At 29.2% G+C, this 23,645-nt stretch overlaps 2 protein-coding genes across 3 annotated transcripts in view; both read left to right on the top strand.

Moving 5' to 3' along the window:
• Positions 1 to 23,645, top strand: part of dock (SH2/SH3 adaptor protein dock) — a 592,107-nt gene that overhangs the window by 498,690 nt on the left and 69,772 nt on the right. The window lies entirely within an intron of this gene.
• LOC145310940 (N-lysine methyltransferase SMYD2-B-like) overlaps positions 20,982 to 23,645 on the top strand; it is a 36,962-nt gene continuing 34,298 nt past the window's right edge. For both annotated transcript variants that reach the window (XM_080150499.1, XM_080150498.1), the window contains exons 1-2: positions 20,982 to 21,051; positions 21,754 to 21,784. In XM_080150499.1, the coding sequence (XP_080006625.1) occupies positions 20,984 to 21,051; positions 21,754 to 21,784 (99 nt within the window). In that variant the 5' untranslated portion in view covers positions 20,982 to 20,983. The remainder of the gene's footprint in view (positions 21,052 to 21,753; positions 21,785 to 23,645) is intronic.

The following is a 23,645-nucleotide window of genomic DNA, read 5'->3' as shown; positions in this document are numbered from 1 at the left end:
ATAAATATTTAGTGAATAGTCCCTTTCGTGGCAACGCCACTTAAGGTGCGATTCGTCGTATTTTGAAAATGGCTTTTGATAGGTTACTTTAGATTAGGTTAGGTTATATTGGGTTAGGTGATTGCCCTACAGGGTTAGGCAATTGGCCCCGCAGGGTTAGAGCCCATCCTTCAGGGGCTAGAAGTAGGAGAAAAGCTACCGTGGAAAAAAAACGAAGAATCGCCCCCTTAAGGATCGTAGCCACGAAAGGGACTATACTCATATTTTACAACTTTTGAAACTTTTAACGGGATGAAAAACTTCAAAATAAAATATTGTCAAAAGAAATTTTAGCCCTGAATAGAAATTTAAATTAGATATTGACAAAATTTAGTTTTTTAATAATTGGACTAAAACTAAATTATTTTTCGTTGACATAACCGTATCCCTGATTATACTTAGAAGAAATAAATGATGTTAAATAAATGGTCTTTTCCTTTGCATAAACAAGTTTAGGCAATATCCTTCCAACTGTTAGTGAACCAAAAATCAAAAATTTTGAGAAAATAAGTTTCTACATATAATGCTTATGTAAAAGTTCGATTGGGTCGTATAAATGTTTATGAAATCCCCAAGGTGCATTTGTTTGAGCATGTCCTTTTCGGTCAGTCCTATAAAATATCATGTATGGCCGAACTGATTGAGTTATCCTAATTATAAGATAATTAAATTCTACATAATATTTACCTTTTTTTATATTTATTAACAAATTCATGTTACGTATTTTGGGTTAAAGAAAGTTTTAAATGTTTTTAAGAATATATTCAGAATATATATAGGTTTAAAGAATAAATAGCACCAGGGATCTAAAGGAATATGACAATGGCCGATAAATTTATGTACATCCTCAAAGATGATACACAAAATTAACCCTTCTAAAGATTGCAATTAGTGATTGAAACGTTTGAACATTCAATTTAATGAACCAATTCCAATTAGAATTCATTAGAATTCCCCAAAGTTGCTAAGGCAACGAATAAGCATACTTTATTATAAAACTTTGGGGACAAAGTAAAGATCTTAATATTATTTATTTGGAATATTGCGTGATTTCCATGGTTTGATTAGCTTCGTTACAAATATTACATTATTTACCCTGAGATATTTAGGGTTATTGGACCTCATAATATAGCAAATTGTAGAATAGCCCCTTCTGTACCAAGCGTTGAACTTGTAAAGATATTTGATATTCTGGCACTGTTTTGTTCTATACTAATTCCTATTAAACAAGGATGACAACATCCATACAGACGAAGCTCTTAAAATATAACAGTCTGAAAAATTAATAAATATGCCGCAAAATTGATTTGAATACAGGATGCCTAAAGATGACAAAATAATCTATCTAAAATATACTGTAATAAAGATGCTTTGTTTATGACGTTGTACCTATTAATTATATTAGTTATCTAGCTAATGGATTATCCAAACAATACATATTATAAACCAAAGGAGAAACCTTTTTCATTGCCCTGGACTAGAACTTACCAACTTCGATCCTGAAAATTAAAAATATAAACTTTTTGTATAACTCTTTCTCTATCCTAAACCAATATCAATATTTTATTATATAGATTGGCCTAAATTTAGCAAATAAAAGAAAACTAACTTTCATAACACCTAATATTTTTTTGTACGGATCTTTACAAAGTTTAGTATTTCTTCTTTTATTTGGAAGTAATTATAGAAAATGGAAATTAGATTATGAATTTGAGATAATATATACAATCATTTTGTATGATAAAATCAGAAGAAAAGATACATATTATGACATATTCCCTAAATATAAGTCCAAGTGACACTCACTTCAGTTAATATCGCAGCCTTCGTAATTGAGTTAATCTGTTCATATTATAGTTGTGAAATTGATACACTTTTCAAAAAAATTAAACAGATTTTTTAAAAGATAAAAGGAGGATAAAAGAAAACATTTGCACATTTTTGCCCGATAAAATACCAAAGAAAAAATAAGAAATCTTGAAATCCTGAACGACCCCCTCGGACCCTTTTCCTCACCCCCACCCCCAATTGGCATCACTTTAATCTGCTTTTGAATGATCGCTATGCGACGGGTTCAAAAAAGGGTATCTTATCCGATATTGCATAATATAAAAATTTTAATCTTTTAATCCCACCCTTGTATCAGTTTTTTTTTATGACTAATACATTCTCTTTATTTATTGTTATTTCACGCGTCTGATATGAGAGTTGGGACCACTTTAAACACTTTTATTATGAAATTCTTTTTAATAAGAAGCGAACCCATTACCCAAAAGGACAAATGAAGTAAGTTACATATTAGTTTAAAACTAAGGGGGGGGGAGGAGAGCATTTATGGTCGATATGAAATAACTGTGAAGCTACTATAATTTGTTCATCAAATATCATCAAAACCAAATTCTCGCTCAGAATTGAAAATTTTCAGGGAAATAGGAATCTTAAATATTAGGTTTAAAAAAGGGTCTACTTCATAAATATAGTTTTTTCATACGGTACTCCAACCAACCAAACACAATATTTCTTGCTTTTTCTCGGATAACTAAATTTTAAAGCAAAAATTGCCCAAAGTAAATTATCTATCTAACGAAATTGTTATATTTTATTATTTATTGTTTTTCCTAGTTATATAACTGATAATCTATGTATTTTCAGATAAATATGTAAAATGCTTTATAAATATTTCTTTGGTATTTTATCTCTTACTTATTACAGATAAGTAGTATAGATTAGCTTTAGATGGCTAGATTCAAACATAAATAATAAAATAACAAAATTTCATTGTATTATAACTTTATAAGAAACTGAATAAAGTCAGTACTTTTACATTCAAATAACTTGTATAAATTTTTACCAAATCATTCTATTTTTTTTATCCATTGAGAAGTGCATTGTGACTTCTATAAGGAGAAAATGCATAAATGAAAGTTCTCCTAATCATTAATGATGAGATGTGCTGTATAAATTTTTAATACAAAGGCTCTCTTTTCAACATTTTGTACCCAAAAATAATAAAACTTAAAGTTAAAGCCAAGTTTGTGAAAGTTGTGATAATCTATGGGAAAAAATCCGGGAAACTGGGATAGGTAAATAAAAAAACAAAAAATAGAGCTGCTCCTTTATTTATCACGTCCATTCTATAATTCTGTATATCAAGCTAGGTTAAAACAATTGTTATACTTGATAAATTTAATTTAATTCAATGTTAATTTTATATTTTCTGTATTTATCTTGTCCTTAGTGGGATTATCCTAACCCCAAATATTTGAATCATTTTTATTTAAATTATCATTCCCTAAACTTAAGTATGGCACTTTTTTGATTATGAAAGTATTTTATTATGAAAGTAATCTAAAACGCTGAACTATAAAAGAAAATTTAAAATTTAAAATCTTTACTTTTTATTTTTCCCTTTACCTTTAAAAAAGTGCAAAAGTTTATTTTTAATATCTGGCATAATTGGTTGAGGCATGAAAGAATAAAAAAAAGTTTATGTACAGAGAACAGAGAAGGGTATTGTTTATAACTTGCAATCATAGAAAAGGAAATTTTTAAAAGAAATATATTCATTAACAGGAGTTAAAGTATCACATGAAACCTTTACAATCGAATTTTTAATGTAGTCAGTATTTTTATATTTTCTAAATTACCCTTTTCAAAGGCATCACGTAGTTGTTATCAATTGCATATAAAGTGAATGAATATAAAAAATGTTTATCCTTTATAGGTGTCCTTTCCCTGTTCTAACATTCTTATGAAAAATGTTGTAGGAATATAGATGATAAAAGTTAGGGGAGAAAAAATTAACTATGATGGATATGTTTAAATTTTTTTTGGGAAGGGGGGAGCAGAGGGTAATTTTTAGTGTGTTTACATATTTTCTTAAAATCTCAAAAGAACACAATTTGTTAGGAATCTATGTTGTTTTATACTTCTACCTTGTATTTTGGATTTGCAGTAAATTAATATTAAAGTTTACATGAATATTAATTTTGATATGCATATCATAACTTTAGATGCTTTAATTTCATATAATGGTTTACATAATAGAAATATGTTTACATAGAAGGGATATTAATGGTTTACAAGTTTACTTGAACAGCGTATAGAGGTATGAAGATAATAATAGATTTAGGAAAAACCAAATTATTTGTCAAACATAGATTTATTTATTACACTAGTCCCTAAAGTTTTATAATAACGTTTCTTTTTTGTTGACCTATCAACTTTGGGGACTGTGATCGAATTTTATTGGTTGGTTCATTAAGTTAAGTGTCCATACGTTTCAACCACTAATTTTTATCTAGAGATGGGATAATTTTGTACATCGTCATTTGGGGATGTACAATTTATCGGCTATTAGCCTATCATTTTACATCCCTGCCATGAAGATGGGAATCTTTGATATTTTTAAAAATAAAAATACTTTTGTGTCCATTTTCTACTGCGAAGCTGCTTGTTTTTAACCATAGGATTAAGATATGCACGCACGTGGATAAATGAACCACTCTAGTTATTATAATCTATTGTTTGTATGCGCTGAAAGTTTGAAGATATTACAAGAGGAATTTCTTTGGAGAAAATAGGGATCCGTCATTTCAAAATTAACTGCAAGGATAAATCTGCCCGTAAATATTGTAGCAATGAAAAAATGCGTTTTTGTTTATAAAAATAGGACAGTAAAGAAAGTCATATTATGCAATGCAAACGCGTACGAAAATTTTTAGACTTAAAATGAGCATTCTGCTATATATGCAGTAGATGAGCAATGATAAAACAGGGATCTAAAGCGATAAGACAATGAAATGTACATCCCAATGCTGGTACACAAAATTATCCCTTCTGAAGATTACAATTACTGATTTAAACGTTTGGACATTCAACTTAATGAATCAACCAATTTAAATTCAATAAAAGTTTTTAAAGTTGCCAACGAATAAAAAATGTTATTATGAAACTTTAAAGACTAATGTAATAAACAGTCCATCGTCCCCTACTTCACATTTTTCTTTATCACTTTATTCCATAAAAATGTGTTTAGAAACTGAAGCATTTTCAATTTCTGCATTATTATTATAGTTTGATGCGTTTTTGTGTGCTTTTTTTAGTAACTTTATGTAGACATGAAACAATTATTTCTATATATTTCTTTATTTACCAAAACTCAATTTTCTTTATAGGATTCTGGTTTAGAAACATTTAAAGGTAGCACACAAACAACATTTGATTGGCTAATCTTTGTTCAAAAGTCCTAACTGTGCATGGAAATGATAATCTTTCTTTGGTCATGTACTAAAAATGTCTTCTCTGTCCTTTCCTAATACCAATAAACTCTTTTCCTTTTGGACCTTAAAAGGGTATTACGGGGTTACCTAATTTTTTTTGAAATATAAAAATAAGGGAGAAGGATTTAGGTCTATATCTCCATTGAGGGTTGACCCTGCAAATTAATATGAAAAAAAAACATAATCAGAATCATTATCAAGTTTTTCTGAAAGGGAAAGAAAATCGGTTCCTGATATTAATTTTATGTTAGGAATAGTAAGACAGACAAATAGAAAGATATCTTACCGCTTTTATATTAGTTATTATCGATCTATTTATTTATTTATTGAATCTTAAATGAACAACATAACTCTGATCTGATTTGTATGGAATGAGGTGTGTAATCAATTCTGCACATAGGCTAGATTAATAACACCATAAAAAATTTAGAATATCTTTTAATAAATAAAAGATAATCTGTAGTATGAAACTCCTAATGGTATGTTCTAAAGTGAAACATCTAGCATTAGAGGAGGGCGAGCAGTAAAATAGCAGAAAATCACTCCAAAGCCATCGTTATAAAATTTAAAAAGCGTATAATACCTTGGACATATGAAAAGCTACCCTACAATTTAAAACTCAATATGTTAAAAAATGGGTTTGGCTATAGCCACATAAAAACAATATAATTTTGATTTAAGTAAATTTTGCAGTATTATCAACTTTCACTGTTAATATATTGGCGGTAATTCTTACACACCATGGTATGAATATATTAATTTTGATGTTTCAAATGTGCTTTTGTTTGTTTCAAAACACATCAAAACTTAATTAATTAAATCTAGAGCTTAAGTTACAATTTATAAAATTTAAAACCAGAGACAATTCTATGTGAATGCTTTTATTATCCTTAAAATGTTTAAGGTATTTTAGTTTAAGTTTTTTTTTGGTTCATTCATGTATTTTTGTTTTTTTTATATTGATTTAAAAAGACTTCAGATCAGGAAGGGGACTAAAAAAACGAATTCTCCTTCTCTGGTTACAATCTTTTAGGACTTTCATTAAATGTTGATTGGGTTGTACAAACTTTCTGTCTCCAAACTTTTTAACCAATACCTTTAATCTAAAAAACGAATATTTTTAGTAGCGAAGCTACTCTATAATTCACTTTGTCTGTCCGTCCGTCAGTCAGTCAGTCAGTCAGTAACGCTATGGGGGAAACGTGATTTTCTCGGCTCCTATTAGAGATAGACAGCTGAAATTTTTAGTGAAGATTACTATGACTTGTGCGCATCTAATCTATACATTGTTTTGTCCATCTGTCTAATAATTGGGGTGCTAGATCGATTCCTAGATTTTTACTTTTTTGCAATTTTCTCAATTCCTGTTCAAGATGAATGGCTGGAATTTTCAGGGATTGAATAAATTTAAATTCTACATATTTCCATTAAGTTTTATTAAAATGCCTTTATTGGTTGGGGTGCTAGATCGATTCCTAGATTTTTAGGTTTTCTTGATTTTTTCGATCCCTATACAATATAGACAGCTGAAAATTTCAGGGATTGAATAAGTTTAAACTCTACATATTTCCATCAAGTTTTATTACGGTACCCTTATTAGTTTGGGTGCTAGATCGATTCCTAGTTTTTAAAGTTTTTGTGATTTTCTTAACTCCTGTTCAAGATAAACGGGTGGAATTTAAAAAGGTTTCGTGATTTTTATTATTGAAGTTTTTATAACATACTCTATAGATCATTTTCCCCAGATGTCTATTCATAATGTTTAAGCTTCGCTACTTATGGATGTTGTCATCCTTGTTTTATTGTGATTCAATTTATTTAATTCCTTGACCTGACTTCAGACAAAATATTCAGATGTTTGGCAGATGTTGAAATGTGCTTCAACGCAGGCATAAATACTAGCGGCTACGCCCAAAGAGGCCTCTAGGGGCACTTTAGGAGGGGGGAGTTGGATTAGATAACCCAATCTTTTATTTTAAATTTTAAGAAAATAAAATAAAACAATTTTTGGGGGGAGGTTGTGAATTTTTAAGTTTTAGTTTAAGAAAAAAATATTTATTGTCTGTTTTTGGACAAATTCTCTGAGGAGGGTGGTAGTACCCTCTCCCAAAAAGTTAATAAACCTCCAAGGGACCTATGAGACGCTTCCCTGTAAAGAAAAACCATGATGGTTCAGAGGTTAGCGAGGTCATTCGCTACAGACAAACAGACAGACATCCTGTTACTTCATTATAAGGATTGAAGCATATTAATGTGCATAGCTCAGTGGATAGAAGGAAGATAATAGTCATAAATTAGAAAAACTGAAAACAAGGATAACAAACTTTCATAGCAATTTACTTCTCATATGATTGTATGTATTAGTTATTAAATGTTGTTGTATGAGATATTTTTTGGACCTTTTGCATATCTTTTTATCTTATTCTTAAAAATCTATAGCTTAATCAATATGGTTTTGATAACAAGACTTTTAACGGATATTTTTACTACCAAGCTCAAAATGTTTAATGCTCTTGGGGCAAGACTATTACTAACTTAAACAATCACAGTACTATGATTAACATCTTTAGTATAAACTTTAAAATTTTCGCCTAGCAAAGTTTGTGTAACTGTTAAAGTATAGTGTTCTAAAATTGAAATGTGTTTTGGACAGAAAAAGTTATAATCTAGAGGCTTTAGCTTATCATCATTAATTTAGGACTTTAGTCTAGTGGTGGGGGGAGAAGTGAGATTTGGTTCTTTCTTTAAATAAAATTTACTGTTTTTTTACATCATTTTTTTTCTTTTTCATATTTTTGAAACTTTTCAACCTGTTTAAATGTTGATGCTCTTTAACATACTAGCGGCTGCGCTCCTAGCATATATTGGCTCTGGATTTAAAGGCTTAAATAGCTTAAAACCATCACATGACCTATGTGAAGCTTACCTGAGTCATATCGGTTCAGTGGTTATTGAGATCTTAAGCTTTTGACAAAAAGGCCTGACTACTTTGTACACTAGTTTTAGTATTTACTAATGTAAGAGATGTTGGCAAAATAGTGCATGAAATGATAAAGTTGCAATTTAAATCAGTTTGACCGTAGTAAAACATTTGACAAATATAAATAAATAAGTTGTATTATTAAAAGAATAGGGTAGCTGTGTTTAGTGCCCTAGGAAAATGGCGATAGATGTCATCGCTTTTGGCCTACCTATTCTATTGACGTCATAGTAGAAGGAAAGAGAAAGGGAAGGAGGAAAGAAACCCCCTAGAAAAGAGATGGGGTATAGGATATTTCCTGACGTCAATAGAATAGGAATGCCAAAAACAATTACATCTATCCCCATTTTGAAAGGGCACTATAGCCAGCTACAAGAACAGAAAATTATCAATTTTAACAACTTATGTATGACCCAAGTAAAATTTTTTGAAAATTATCCAAAAATAGTAGCTTTTTTGGATAAAAAAGATAAAAAATAAAGTAAAAAATCATTAAAAACCTGACCAACTATAAGAGCCTAATCTCTACTTCATATTTATATCCTATCATACATATAATTTAGAGTCTAAAATTTATCCAATTAATTTTATTTTTTTTAGGGGCAGATCTTTTTATATTTGACTTTAACCGCTAGTTTTTATTTTGTTCACTTAATTTTTCTTCTTTTTAATTACGCACCTACTTTATAAGGATAAGACTAGCTACATTTGCTTGTGCTTACAAAGCACATCTCTCTTTATTCATTCCAACACACTCTTCTGTTTAACTATTGGCTTTTACACACAAATACATACACACTCCTATCATTTTCATTATACTCTTAAATAACAAATTAAATGACATAAAGTTTTTTTTTAATCATGAAGCGTATTATGACATTAGAAATAATTCTAATTATATTACTAATTATTATGCAGATTAATTAAGGGAACTAATAACTTTTACAATTATGTACTTAGGATTCAAACACAAACGAACTATAAAACAAAGAAGTAAAGCATATTTTCAATACATATTAACTCAAACGGCAGCAAAGTATATTATTGACTTATCATGACCTAGTGACGTACTATATTCACATTTTAGAGAAACTTCATGGCTTTTTTTAAAATGTACATTTATTAGTTGTGATTATTGATCCTGCCTTATTAGCTGTCACGCATCATTGTATATCCTAGTGGTCTTTACAGAGAGAAATAACTTTTATACTATTCATCACGTACCATGTACACGCGAATTACAGGTTGTCTCACAAAATATCACATTATATCGTATTTTTTACATCATAACAAGTTATTATTATACTATATTCAGTTCGTTTAGTTATTGCCTGTTTAAATTAACAACGAACTTATTTTCTATTTCAGACGTACAATGTGTACACAGATCTGGTTATACATTAAAACAGTGTAAAGCTCCCCTTCAAAAGGATAACTTTCATTTAACTATTAACAACATAGCATTTACATACAAATTACAGGTCGTACCATAATTAGTTTCCTTTTTGTTTCTATATTCTTATACTAGCGGCTACGCCCCTAGAGGCCTCTAGTTGCACTTTGAATGTTTTTTTTATTTAAAATATCTAATTACAGAAATAATTAGTTTATGTTTCGTTCAAGTCTCTTTTTTGGGAGGGGTAATTTTTTTCTAGGGGCGATTTCTCCTGAGAAGGTGGTGGTACCCTCCCCCAAAATAGTTATAAACCTTCCCGGGACTTATGAGAAGCTACCCTGTTAAGGAGAACCCGATCGGTTCAGCGGTAAGCGAGATCCTTCGGTACAAACACACAGACAAACACACAGACATCCTGTTACTTTAGTATATAGATTTTAGTAATAAACTTTTCTCTTTTAAATGTAAAATTTTAAATGTTTGGATTATAATCAGATGTTTTTTGTGACAAGTCCTGTCAAAATATCCTCAATAATTTATTGATGCATTAATTGTTTTCTTTCAAATAGTCACCCTGTTAAAGTAAATGTTACATTAATGAAGCTACTGAGGCTTATCAATGAATACCTTTTTATGATTTCTAGCACAGTTTCATGAATATAGGGATAAGCAAATAACATTACCATTTTAAAATAACCAACAAAGAAATTTACAAAATGGATGGGGACGTATATTGAATTATCGTTCATTGTATTATTCCTGCAGTTTACTGTTAATTTGTCATAAAAATAATACATAAATGCAACGGATATTACTAACATTATCCCTTTTTAATTTTTAAAATTTTTTATTAAATTTTTTGTAATAAAAAATGGAAACGTTTGAATGTTTTATTAGTTTTTATATCATTGCTTTCGGCAGGTAATGTCATTAGCATGCAATAATCTTTCATATAAACAGATATCTTATTAAATGATTATGATATTCTTATTATGAATAGAGTACCAAGTACAATATTATCTTCATATTCTTGTGTAAAAATTTATATTTAGGGAGGTGATGTCACTAGCACACAATAATCTTTCATATAAACAGATAGTAGATACATATTATTACCATATTCTAGTCACAGATATTATAGTTTTACTATATTATGAATTTGTAATAAAATTAAAATTTGTCTTTTTTAAAAATACCATAAACTAATATTGTTTCATTTACCAAAAAAAACTTCAAGGTATTAAGGTTGCTAAATAAATTTTTCAGGCAACTTTGCTTACATTTTTGTCAAATATGAGTAAAAAAAACTTTAATCTTTTATAAACCATACAATTTTTATGTACACTCTACACATAGCTTAGGTTATTAAATCAGAGAAATAGAGCTGTTTTGATTTTATCTTATTGCAATCATATGAGACGCTAAATACGAATACTACGCCATTTCATATTATTCTAGGTCTAATGTACAATTTATATATGTATAAAATGCAATGTACATATAATATTATATTAGCTTTATTTTGACAAGATTATGTATTGTACATCTTTTATTATACAGCAGCTCATAATATTCTCTTTGCTTTAACAAAAAAAATTTGCTTAATGATGATTTCTTACACATAATTTCGCGGCTGGGAAACATTGTAGAAAAAATAAGGTCGGCGGTTTGGCTAAAATTAATGGTCATAAACTATGATTGGTTAAAGTTGAATTTATTTGTAATGCTGCAATTATTTGTCATATTTGGCATTTGTATATTTTAAAAGTAGTTTGGTTGCTTAAAATATGATTCCTCTCTATGGAAGAATAAATTTTCCATCTGCCTTTACTATATATACTGAGAATGTAATAATAACAATAATCATTTATATAGGAAACAAGAATGACAACATCAATCAGTAGGGTAACATATAACAATGCCATCGACTTATATAAAAGCTTTTAAATATACATAACAATAAGCATTCATTTATCTTCTTTTTTTCGAATATTAATTTCAGAATATTTTTTAAAAAACCAAAGAACATGTAAGTCATTCAAGTGGTTTCTGAAAGCACTTTAAAAAGTAGGGTAATCAGTAGAAGTTTTCAAGTAGAACTTAGTGAAACGTAGAAAAAGATTAGATAGATGGAAAGACACAAACCTGAAAGAGAACAGTGAAAGAGAGAAAGAAATTTGAAGGAAAAAAAGATACATGTGATGTAGGTAAGAAAGGAAAGAGAGAGAGATAGAAAGAGGGATATTAGAAAATAACGAGAGAGAAATAAAGAATAGGAAAAGAAGAAACAAGACTACCTTCAAAGAAGGGCATAACCATAATAATGGATGGGAAAGTGAATTATAGATTAGATTAATGCTTGAGGATTAGGAAAATTTCTAAATAAGTTTCTTTTCAAATGCCTGTTTCATGTCTTACAACCGTTCAAAAAATAGCCAAGAAATTTGTTTGAAAAAAACATATATTATATCCTAATTAGATGATGTAGTACATATAATTTGAATATGCACATAAATAAAAATATTTTACCTTTAAAAGAATCTTTGTATACCCAGTTACGGTCAGGCCAAAAGAGTAAAGTAGCAGTTGCACAAATAAAAGTGATGAGCGTATAGTTTGAAAAAGTTTTCCCCTACCTTTTTACAATCATTCACTCAAAATCATTCAATAACTTTTTATTTGGAGAAGTGGATAGACTAATAATCCCACACAGACAATTACGTTTCAAAAGTTATCATTTCAGCTTGTTGGTTTGTTTAATAAAAATCGGCTCTCCTCAAACCTTGAGGAAATGGCCTAGAACCAACGCTCTTTTAATGTAAATCTTACTAAATGAAGTAAGCCCTAAATGTAAATCCAAAATTTATGCCATAAAAAAAGATTATGCTATAAATACTATTTATATCATTTTCCAACAAAGTAACAAAATGTTATTCTGTCTATGTATATGTAAGTTTACTAATATCTAGTTAACGGATCATTGTACATTTCTAGGGAAGTTCTTAATTGGTCCAATGAAGGTTTAAGGCTATTGTGCAGGAAAGTTCAACACCACCCACTATTATTTTCCCTATTTTCTTCTATTATGAAATACAACAGACCCCCCCACAACCCCTTGAGGCACAACCACTAGAAGCTTCGGGCAGAGCCACTATTATGTATGTATGTATACATTTTATTTGTTGTTGTGTTGTTATTTTCTTGAATCATTGTCAATATTGTGTTTTATCAATACTATTCTATACTAATAGACAGGATCAGGAATAAAGAAACATTTAAAAATTATAAAAAAAAATGTTTGTGAGTGTTTGGAAATTCTTTGGAAATAATTGTAGAATAACTGTACTTCAAATATTGTAACCATATAAAATATAACCATGACTTAACAAACTCTGCACAAAGATGAATTTTAGTAATAAGACGATTCTTTCATGTACACTTCGTTCTATTGATCTCTAATCCCTGATAAAAAGTAAACCAACTAGAGAAACTCATACAAAATGTATTGTATACAACTAACTGTTTGTTTTATTAGATGTCATACATGTGGACAAATAAATACAAATATATTTTTATTGTATTGGGGATTTTTTTTAAGGTTTGGGTTTTCTTTGGATAGCCTAGGCCTAATATGTAGGAGAAACTGCTAGAAAGGTTTATGTTTGCTTTTCAGAAAAGCTATTCACATGTTGTGAGGCGGTTTAGGATTATAGCAATACATAAATTTTATGGCGAAGCAATTTATAAAGAAATTAATTAAAATCTTCATTAGATTTAGAAATTTTATGATTTTATTTAGGGGAAAAAGCTATTCTTCAAATCTTGTCATTGATTTGCTTAAGCCTGCCTTTTTAAAGAGTTGCAAGTTGTAAAAAGAAGGCTAGAAAAAAAGTTTTTGGGTATATTTTTTGTGATAGTTTTATATAAAAAGATACTATTTTACGTTGGCAGACCCTTTTTATACCCTAGAAATAAATGAGAAACTAAATCTAATTTTTCTTGTCAACATCAATTTATCCCAATTTAGTTTTATAATAGCTCTATTTCCTTTCAGACACTTTTCCCTTCCACCGAAAAAGAACCACATACAAGCTTTAAAGATCAGATTTTTATGATTTTATGTTAAGCTAAAAAGGGCCTCGCTGTAAGTACGTTTCTTAAAAATTAAAAAGAGAGGATTTTAAGTCGTCTACTTATCTTATAAGTGATTCTCCCGACACTTTTTTAAAGTTTTTATTACATTTAACCTTTTCTTTTTTGACTTTAGACTTAAGGTTATACTGCTGCTATGTTTAACGAGTGGTATTAAACATAGAAGCGCTGGAAAGTGTCAGTAATGACGTCATAAAAATACGTACATCATCCATCTCTTTTTTAGGGATTTCCTTTCCCACTTCTCCTCTCATTCCTCCTTTATAGAAGTTAATAATATTACTGGACCCAATAATTCCGCAAAAATATAATACATAGATTAAACTTAATTTAAAACAAGAAAACAATTGATTTGAGTGAAGACTTTATTACATAGAAATATTACCAAAATGTAAGAAAGTGCAAATATTTTCTATAAAGTATTTTTTGAGAAATTCTTTTTTTAAGAGATAAAAGATTTTTAACTTTTTGTAAAATATCCTTACTTTATGGTAACTCTATAGTCTATGCAAACGTTAAATACACACACACGTACACCAACAAACTCACACACAAACACACATGCCCCCCCACACACACATGCTCATACCTATCTAATGTTTCCATTTTGCCAAGTTCCATTTGCATTTTAAGCGACCAATTTACCCAAGAAATAAAGGATGCATGTTCTAATAAAATAAAATGTGGCCACAGTAAAAGTGTCTGACTATGACGTCAGAAAAAATAAACAATTAACCAATGAGAAGCCAGTATTCACAATGGTAAAATATATAGCGGCCTCTCATTGGATAGTTGTCAATTTTTTCTGACGTCATAGTCAGACACTTTTACTGTTTTCTAAAATGTTAGTAAATTTCTTAGCGGTATATGGTAGTGAATAGTGAATACCATTGGTATATTATTGTAATTATTTAAAAGTATTGTTTCTTCCCCTTATATTTATCTGTTTTATTTTCAATTTTGTGCTCCATCCACCAAAAGTCGTCTCCAATTTCAAACCAATGTTTGATACTATAATATAATTACCAGCTGCACTTTAGATTATCCATTTAATATACCTATATTGATTATCATTAGTACATGCAAAATAAAACAAATTTAATAAAAGTAAATTTAAATTAATTTTTGGTTCTTAATTGTAACCATGATATTATCCTCTATTTAATTATGGTTCTCCTTTCCCCCTGATGGTTATTACAATGTAGAAACTATATACATTACAGTGATACTAATAGGCCAAATCTCCAAATTCTTTTCAACTAAAATTATTTCTACAGTTATAGAATTATATTCTAAGAAAACAAAGATCTTGCTCATTCTTGCTATTTGTTAGTTAATGGGAATGTTTAAAACGATCAATGTAAAAAAATATGTTAATAGAAAACATATTTTTAAAAGTTTGGTTAGGTTAAGTGTGTGTTAGAAGGGCCCTGCAAAGTTAGTGTCCTGAGCATTTACAGGGTTCTACATGGTTAACAATCCAAATATGTATAAAACCAAAATAAAAATGATATAATGTTACTACATATAACAGTATTTTTTTCTTAAGATCATTTGTCTATTTTCTTAAAGCCATTAAGTTCAGGAAATGGGCATTTAGCTTAGCTTTAAAAGAAGCACAACTATGGGCAAAACAACAGTACAAATTCATGTAGAAGAAAAGCTTTAGTCTTTACTTTATCTTGAAAATAATATTGTTGTTTCTTGTTATTGTATCTTATTGATGTGTGGTGCTAATTGATTTGTTTTTTGGTGACCAACAGTTGGATTGTCTTCTTCCAATGCAATAAATACACAAAATTGTATTATACTTTAGTTTTTAGTTATTACTTTCATTTTGTTCTATCTCTTTTGAATTCTCAAAAACATAAAACCAAAGGCCACAAAATTTTAGAGTTAAACAAAAAATACAGGATATGAAAAAAATAATACAAAGCAAGTTTTAATTTGTAAACTTTTATTCCTAATAGTGATCCCATATTTTTTGGAAGGGAAGGGGATAGTAAGTGTTCCTTTTCTGTCAATGACTATAACAAATAATACATTATTCTTAAATATTCCTCCACAGAGAAATTACCCCTGGAGAGCATAGCATCCCACAAAACATTTTTTTTACATTTTCTTTTTAAAACAAAAAAAGTAAAATAAATGTCAGTTGTTGGACCTGACATTAGAATGTTATAGACAGCAGCCTCGCTTGCAAGTGCAAAAGTTTTTAGGGTTGACTCAATCCCTATACGTTCCTCCTAGAGGCTTCTAGGGGCATAGCCGCATAGTATATAAATTAAATAGGGTATGAGCAACATAAATAATGTATATAAAAGGCAGACACACTTTATCTTTTCCAGAATCTCTTGTTTATGGTTTGTGCAACAATAAAAAGAATATTTCTATAGTCTATCAATTAATGTACAATAACAATGGTAAGAAAATATCTAAATTTGTTTTATACTTTTTGAACAAAGTAAAGTAATCTCCATTCTTTTCTTGGGCTATCAAAGTTTACAGAACTGATTATTGACATTTGATACAAGTAAAAATGATTGAAACAATTTGTAATGTTTAAATCAATATTTTGTCTGTGAGTTAACCATGAATGGTAACTGATAATATTAATATTTTATAGTTTCTGTGTAAAATAAGATGGTCATTGGTCAAGGCAAGCCTATGGAATGATACTTAGCTTTCTGACTTAAAGATCTTTTCTCATTTAAAACTTAGGCACATATCTATCAAGGAACATCTTTTTCAAACTTTAACTAATAGAAAAAAATAAAAATAAAAACAATTCATAATCAATCTTAGACACATAAATATTGACCACATAAAGCTGTAAGTATATTCAAAGTATTTTGCTAATAATTCAACAGATAATCAACTTTACATAAAGGTCCTAGCTGTGCATTTTCTTATACATCAATTATCACTTGACAAAGCAGCTGAAAATTAAATGACTTCGTTTGTGCTTATCTGAGGCGTGTGGGAGTGTCAACATCCCCCTAAAAAGTAGGGAGTGACTAGGAATGTCTTCCCCTATTTGCATGCTCTCAATGTATCACAAACCCCTATACAAATTGCTATATATGCAACTAGATATGATACAGTTTTTGCAGAGATTTGAACCAAATTTTTTGTGATTTATTTTTCTACTACTCATCCTTGTCCTTGATATTGATGCAGCAGAAATGCACAAATAAAACATAGACACTCACAAGAGATTGGATGGTGGGAGAGGAAAAGCAAATAGACATTAAGGAAAATACAAAAATAAACTTTTCCTGTGGTAGTTAAAATTTAAGTTATGTTATGTTATTTAAGAGGAAAATAAATGATGTTGAACAAAAGAAGCATTGTGTTAGATCAAACATTTGGCCATATAATAGAGGGGTAATGTTTGAATAATGATATTATTATGACATCTAGTCTTTCGTTTATGACCTAAACATACATAAGTAAAGAGAACTAACTTCTTAAAAGTATTGAATTCAATTTTATTCAATTGTCTTTATCCTTCTTATAAAATTTCTTCCGTATTCTGTATATATACATATATAACATATATAAATGTGGTATTACCCTCTTAGGCTTTTTTCTTGAACTCTAAATCTCTTTTATGAAGCAAATTGTGCCTTTACTGTAAGAAATTGATGTAAAAATATATTTCGTAAGGCCTTTGATTTTCATTAGGTAGCAATTTTGATGAACTATTGATATAAATAAAACAATAAAATATCAAATTTGTTCACATTTTTGTGCACAAGGAGGACGTATATCAACACTCCAACTTTGTTATTAGAACTGCCTTCCTTGGAATAAAGCTGAGCAAACTGGGAATACAAATTTTTACAGTGTAAGCCCTTTTTTGTAAGCAAAATGAAACTTATTTCCCCTAAATGTAACAAATAGAAAATAATGTCATTTCCGCTACCATTTCTCCTTTCCAGTTTATATGTCCTCTTTCTTATTTCTATTTCTTTTATCTTCCTATTACAGTCTATACATAGTTTTTTCATCTCTTTTTCTCATATCTCAGTCTGTATATGAACAGAAGAAATATGTGTATTATTATATCTAAATTGCAACCAATTGAGAAAATACCTAGGGAATATTTTAACCCTCTCTCAATTTGTTCACTTTTTTCCTCATATTTTACTTTCCTGAATATAAAACAAGTGGAACTTCTTTCACCATTTTCATTATATAATAGTTATTTCTCGTATCGTATTATAAACGGCTTTCCGCGGATATAGAATGTACAATTATAAGATTAAAACTAGTTTTTTTAGCCCCGAGGTGCCGGAGGCACCGGCTAAAAAAACTGGTTTTAATCTTATGATTGTACATTTCTATATTCGTAGAAAACTGTATATAATACGATGCTAGACATAGTTTTTTCGTATTCATGAGAACCGGTTCCTATCCACCGGATTCAAATGAATACGAGAAAAACAAATATTATTATATCAATTTTTAAAAAACATAAACAATCAGCATGAAAACAATCAACTGATGTTAGTTAATTTTTGTACGAATTTTAATATAAAATTGAATATGACCGTTACTACTATTTACCCACAAAAACAATACTTATTTTCTACAATAAAAACTCAACAAATTCGAGATATAATCATATATTACTTATAGAGATACATATTTAACAAATCTCAAACGAATATGTAACTGGAATGGTTATTTTTTTAGATAAACCATGATAGGAAGACTTATAACACCACAGAATTCAAAAAATTTTTATATGGATTTTCAAAATAGGAATAAAAAATATTAAAATGAATATGTAAAACATAAAAAGTAGATATTTATCCAGACATTTTAGTTGGCAAAGCATTTAACAATAAAAATTGTTATAAATAATGTTATTTTAAAGATAAAAATTTGATATATCAATTATGACTTCTTTTTATAAAGATATTTACTATTTTATAAAGATACTAGCGACTTCGCCCCTAGCCTCTAGGGGCTTTGTCCCAAGAGGTTTGGTCAAACCGATTTTTCGTAGGTATTTTAGATCTAAAAGAAAAACTTTAAAAAATGATTTTATTTGGGGGGAGGGGAATTTTTTTTTTTGGGGGGGGGGCGTAGTCGACCCCACTATTTTAATTTTAGTTTTTAAAAAGATTTTTTTTGGGGGGGCGGGGTATTTTTCATTTCTTGGGGGGTTGGGGATGTCCCACCCCCCCCCCCAAGAAAATAGTTATAAACCTTCCCGGGACCTATGAGAAGCTACCCTGTAAAGGAGAACCCGATCGGTTCAGCGGTTAGCGAGATCCTTTGCTACAAACAAACAGACAGACATTGTTCTACTTGGTATTATAGATTTACTAATTCCACCTTTTTTAGACGTTTCTAGATGTACTTTTTTCTTGATTGTATTTGTGAGGTGTTTACATTGAAGACCTTCCCTTTATTCCTAAATGTGAGCCAATTGAGAAAATATGTTGGAAATATTCAAGATAAGGTTGACAAAAAAATATTTCTTTTTAAATTCTATTCTGACTTATACAAAATTTATTTTAGTAATATATTACATATACCTCCAGTTAAATTAATCTAGTTGAACTTGATCCTATAGAAGTACTTTTTATTTATTAATACACACTTGGAGGGTTGAATATGTCGCCTTATGAAACAAATTTTAAAATATTTTATTTCATCTAGTCTATGAATATTTGATCCTAAGACAAATATATGTATGTAGGCTTCCATGTTTAATGATTTCCAATAAAGTTCAATTATTGAACAAAATCGGTAAATCACTCATTTTGCTTGGGAACCAAACATACAATACCCCGCTTTCCTTTTTTTTAATTAGATAGAAGGGTAAAAAGATATATTTGAATTCATTATAGTTTATCTTCATCCTGGCGGGAACAGGATGCCATCAAACCTGGCAGCGTCATCCTGGTAAAGTGTAAAAACATTTTTTGATTTAAACAAAGCCTTCTAAAACATCATATAAACATCATATAGTAGTATGATCCTGTAGGCTCTGATTCCACCCCCCTCCTGGCTTTTTATAAAAATAGATTTTACAAGGCCTAAAAGAAAAAAATCTATTTCTAAACATAATTTGAAAAAAAATCTTTCACCATCTAATTTATAGCCAAGTCAAAAAAAAATTGGGTTGTAATTTATATTCACTTTTTTTTACATGTTCTTGGTCATTACTTTTCCTTAAAAAATATATATATACAATAAAATATTAAAAGCTTTCTGTGTATTTCCAAGATTTCTTCAAACCATGCTTTACGCAATCTCTACTTTTTAACCCCATTCATTCTAATCTTTTACGGAGTTTGAAAAAGAGGAGGTTGTTGCCAACCTATTAAATAAACATTCTTATTGTAAGATAAATTGAGAGGCAAAAATGTTCCATATTGGAAAGAAGAGATGTTGCCAAAAATATTGAAAATAATTGTACAGATTACAGGATATTAACCCACGTCTAAGAAAGATTATACCAATAATTTTTCAACAAAAAACAGGAATTTAGAAGAAAACAAATTAGAATTTGTTACAACTTGTTTATATTTAAATATAAATATATATTTCTTGAATAGTTTTTGGACATTTGACCAATGATAAGGAAAAAACTTTTAATCTAAACATCCAGTTCTTAAACATAGATTGCTTGGTGATTATAAGAACGACTAGAATATCATCTCATTTTATTGTTTCTAAAAATTCTAAGATGGTCTATACTAAAATGCAATTAAAGCAATTTCATATCAGACAAGCTTAGATGGTTGTCTTGACTTCCATAATATGTTCGTTTGGTGATCACTGGGATTTTCGAACGCATAGAAATTTCGTACGAAAGTTTTTTCGTCGTGATCTATTCATGATAGTTCAAATAATATGATACGCAAATTGATCAAAAATATTGAAATAAATTACTACAGTAAATTTCAATTTTACTTAAAGAATAAATCTATTATTTAAAGGTATTTTTAAGGTTTTTTAATGTTCAATCTATACATATATATTTTAAAAGTCTTAAAAAAGGTAAAAGTATCTCAGAGTACATTAAACAAGTATATGCCAATAAATGGTAACATAATCACAACAAATAATAACATAATCAAACTTTATACTCATAATATTTTTCAGAGGAAAATGTATGAGCGTGGGGATGTTATTATGCGCTCAAAACCTTTTGCCTTCATCATTATAACTAAATACAGGTAAATTAAATTTATAGATGTCTTCGTTTCTCCTATTATATCATTTTAGCTAAAAGAAAGAAAGTAAAATAAATACTATGATAATAAATACTTCAATAATCTGATTTAATCAATTTGAATCATACAGCATACGTAAAAAATCCCTCTTATTCAAGAATTTTTGGGTATAGTCCCTTGCGTGGCAACGCACCTTATGGGGCGATTCATCGTATTTTTCACAGTAGCTTTTCTCCTGTTTCTAGCCCCTGTGGGGGGCTCTAACCCTTCGGGGCCAATTGTCTAACCCTGTGGGGCAATCACCTAACCCAATATAACCTAACATAACCTAAAATAACCCATAAAAAGCTTTTTAATAATACGACAAATCGACCCGGCGTTGCCACGAAATGGACTATTTCCGAATTTTTCATAGTCAACGTGTCAGACCAATATGCAAAGCTAGGAAATTGGTATAATGATATTTGAAACATCAGATTCGAATCAGTAAATATTTGACCAGCATTCTGTTTAAAGTTACTTTACATATCTTACATTTTCCTTCTAAACAATATGTTGCATACAGAAAGTTTAGGCATATAAAGGCAATGTCTTGTGGCTTAGAACAAAGGAAATCAAACTATTTCAGCGTGTTTAGGTGCTGTTAACCAATTTCCAACCAAAATATGTTTAGGATTTGATTCTTTATTTCATTTTTTGTTTTAGGGAGGAGGTTTGTGAAGCCTGCTGGGAAAAGGTAATTTCATTTTATACTTAATAATTTTTTCTTCAATTTACTTTGCCTTTATTTAGGTAGTACAATGTACATATCTCTTTTTCTCTTTTCTTTCTCTGTCTTTCTTTTTTTCTTCATTATCTATAATTCTAGTAAATTAGTAGTTAATATACGTATTTTTATTCTTAACCTTTATTTTTCATATCTATTCAACTATACTTCTTTTCTTTAGTAGTACAAGTACATATATCTTTTTTTCAATCCTTCTTTGTCATTCTTTTTCTTCATTTTTTCAAAACCTTACTAACATTTTCACTCTAAAATCTTTATATATTTGGCTTAGATAGTTTTAAAATATACTCCTATCTTTCCAACTGTGCACATCTTTCTTTTTCTCCGCCTGTGTTTTATATCTTAGGGAAAAAACATGGATGTACGAATAGTCAGTCTCAAAACATTTAGTTTAGAATATTTTCACTGGTCTTTTTGCGTCATAATATTGGTAGCTTATTTTTGCTGCGTTTTTTAGACTTTTTAATTATTATTTGATAATAAATATTACAATTGCAAAGAACTAAGAAAACATGATAATTGTTTTTCTTCTTCTTATGGTTATTGTATATTAGAGGATGGCTAAACCAAAAATAGGTTATCATCCTGCAAATTTGTTTCGTGTATTTAATTTATCCTTTTATCCATATGAAGGAGTAATAAATCAGGTTACTCAGTTTTAATGAAAAGGGATTCTAGAGATAAGACAATAGAATAAAATTATGACCATTAAATTCAAAACAATAATTGGGACAAAATTTGAAGTGTTTGATCACGTGGCTAAACTCTAATGAAACAACCAGACAACAAATTCTTTAATTATACGACTTTTGTCAGGAATTTATAACATTGCATGTTAATGAGTTGCGACGATTCGAACCTATTACCTTACCGACATCGAGCACATACGCTACGTGTTATGCCACAGTCAGTTGGTGTATAAAATTATGTTGTAAATTATAGAAAGAAAGGATTATAAAAATATTTGAATTTTTACTGCAAATATATATCTATGGCGTGTTATATAAAATATAATATTTTGATAGAAACACTTATTTCAGAAACCTCACAAGTTTCACCAGTTTTATCTTTGCAAACTTGTAAATTGTTAGCATAGCTAATCTACAATTCTCAGTTAGTTTGTTAGGTAATTAAATTTTTTCTTCAAATAGTGTATTCTTAATTTTATTCACCAGGCCACGTTGTTTTAATTTTGAACATCTGCCATACTCTGCTAGAATATGGTAACAGTAACCCTTAGCTGTAATGGGTTAGAGAGTCACAACATTATGCGCTTTAACGTGTAGCTTTCATCTAACACACGTTGATATACAGTAATGTCTCAAGATTATGGCTAATCAATCAATTAATCTATTATAATCTATCAAATTATTACTTTCTTTCCCGCCCTATCACTTTTTTAAAAATTAAGATAAGTAAAGGTTAGGAGAGCCTCTCAGGGTTAGTTTCCTCCTCATCAAGGGCTAAAAACAAGTTTTTTTAATTAAAACAAGGTTTTTTTTTGTTCCCAAAAAGGTTTTAGTCATCGCACAACCTGTTCTATTTGACACATTACGACAAGGATTAAAAGTAGATTTATCCATACTCCTATTACATCACCTAAAACATATTTGTTACTAAAAAATTATAGGTTAAATAATCCATTTATTTGTCCTATCCATGTATCCTCTAAATATAATTCATTTTTAAATAAATATGCGTAAACTTACATCCATCAATCTAGCTTGTATATAAAGGCTTGGATCAAACTTGGTTCAGTTTTGAAGCAGCTTATAGTGTCATACAATACAAATGAAAAATGGCAGGCCAA

This window comes from Acartia tonsa, chromosome 2 (genome assembly GCF_053477335.1).
Source record: "Acartia tonsa isolate MP-2025a chromosome 2, ASM5347733v1, whole genome shotgun sequence".
NCBI lineage: Eukaryota > Metazoa > Arthropoda > Copepoda > Calanoida > Acartiidae > Acartia > Acartia tonsa.
This window is presented reverse-complemented; position numbering and strand designations above follow the sequence as displayed.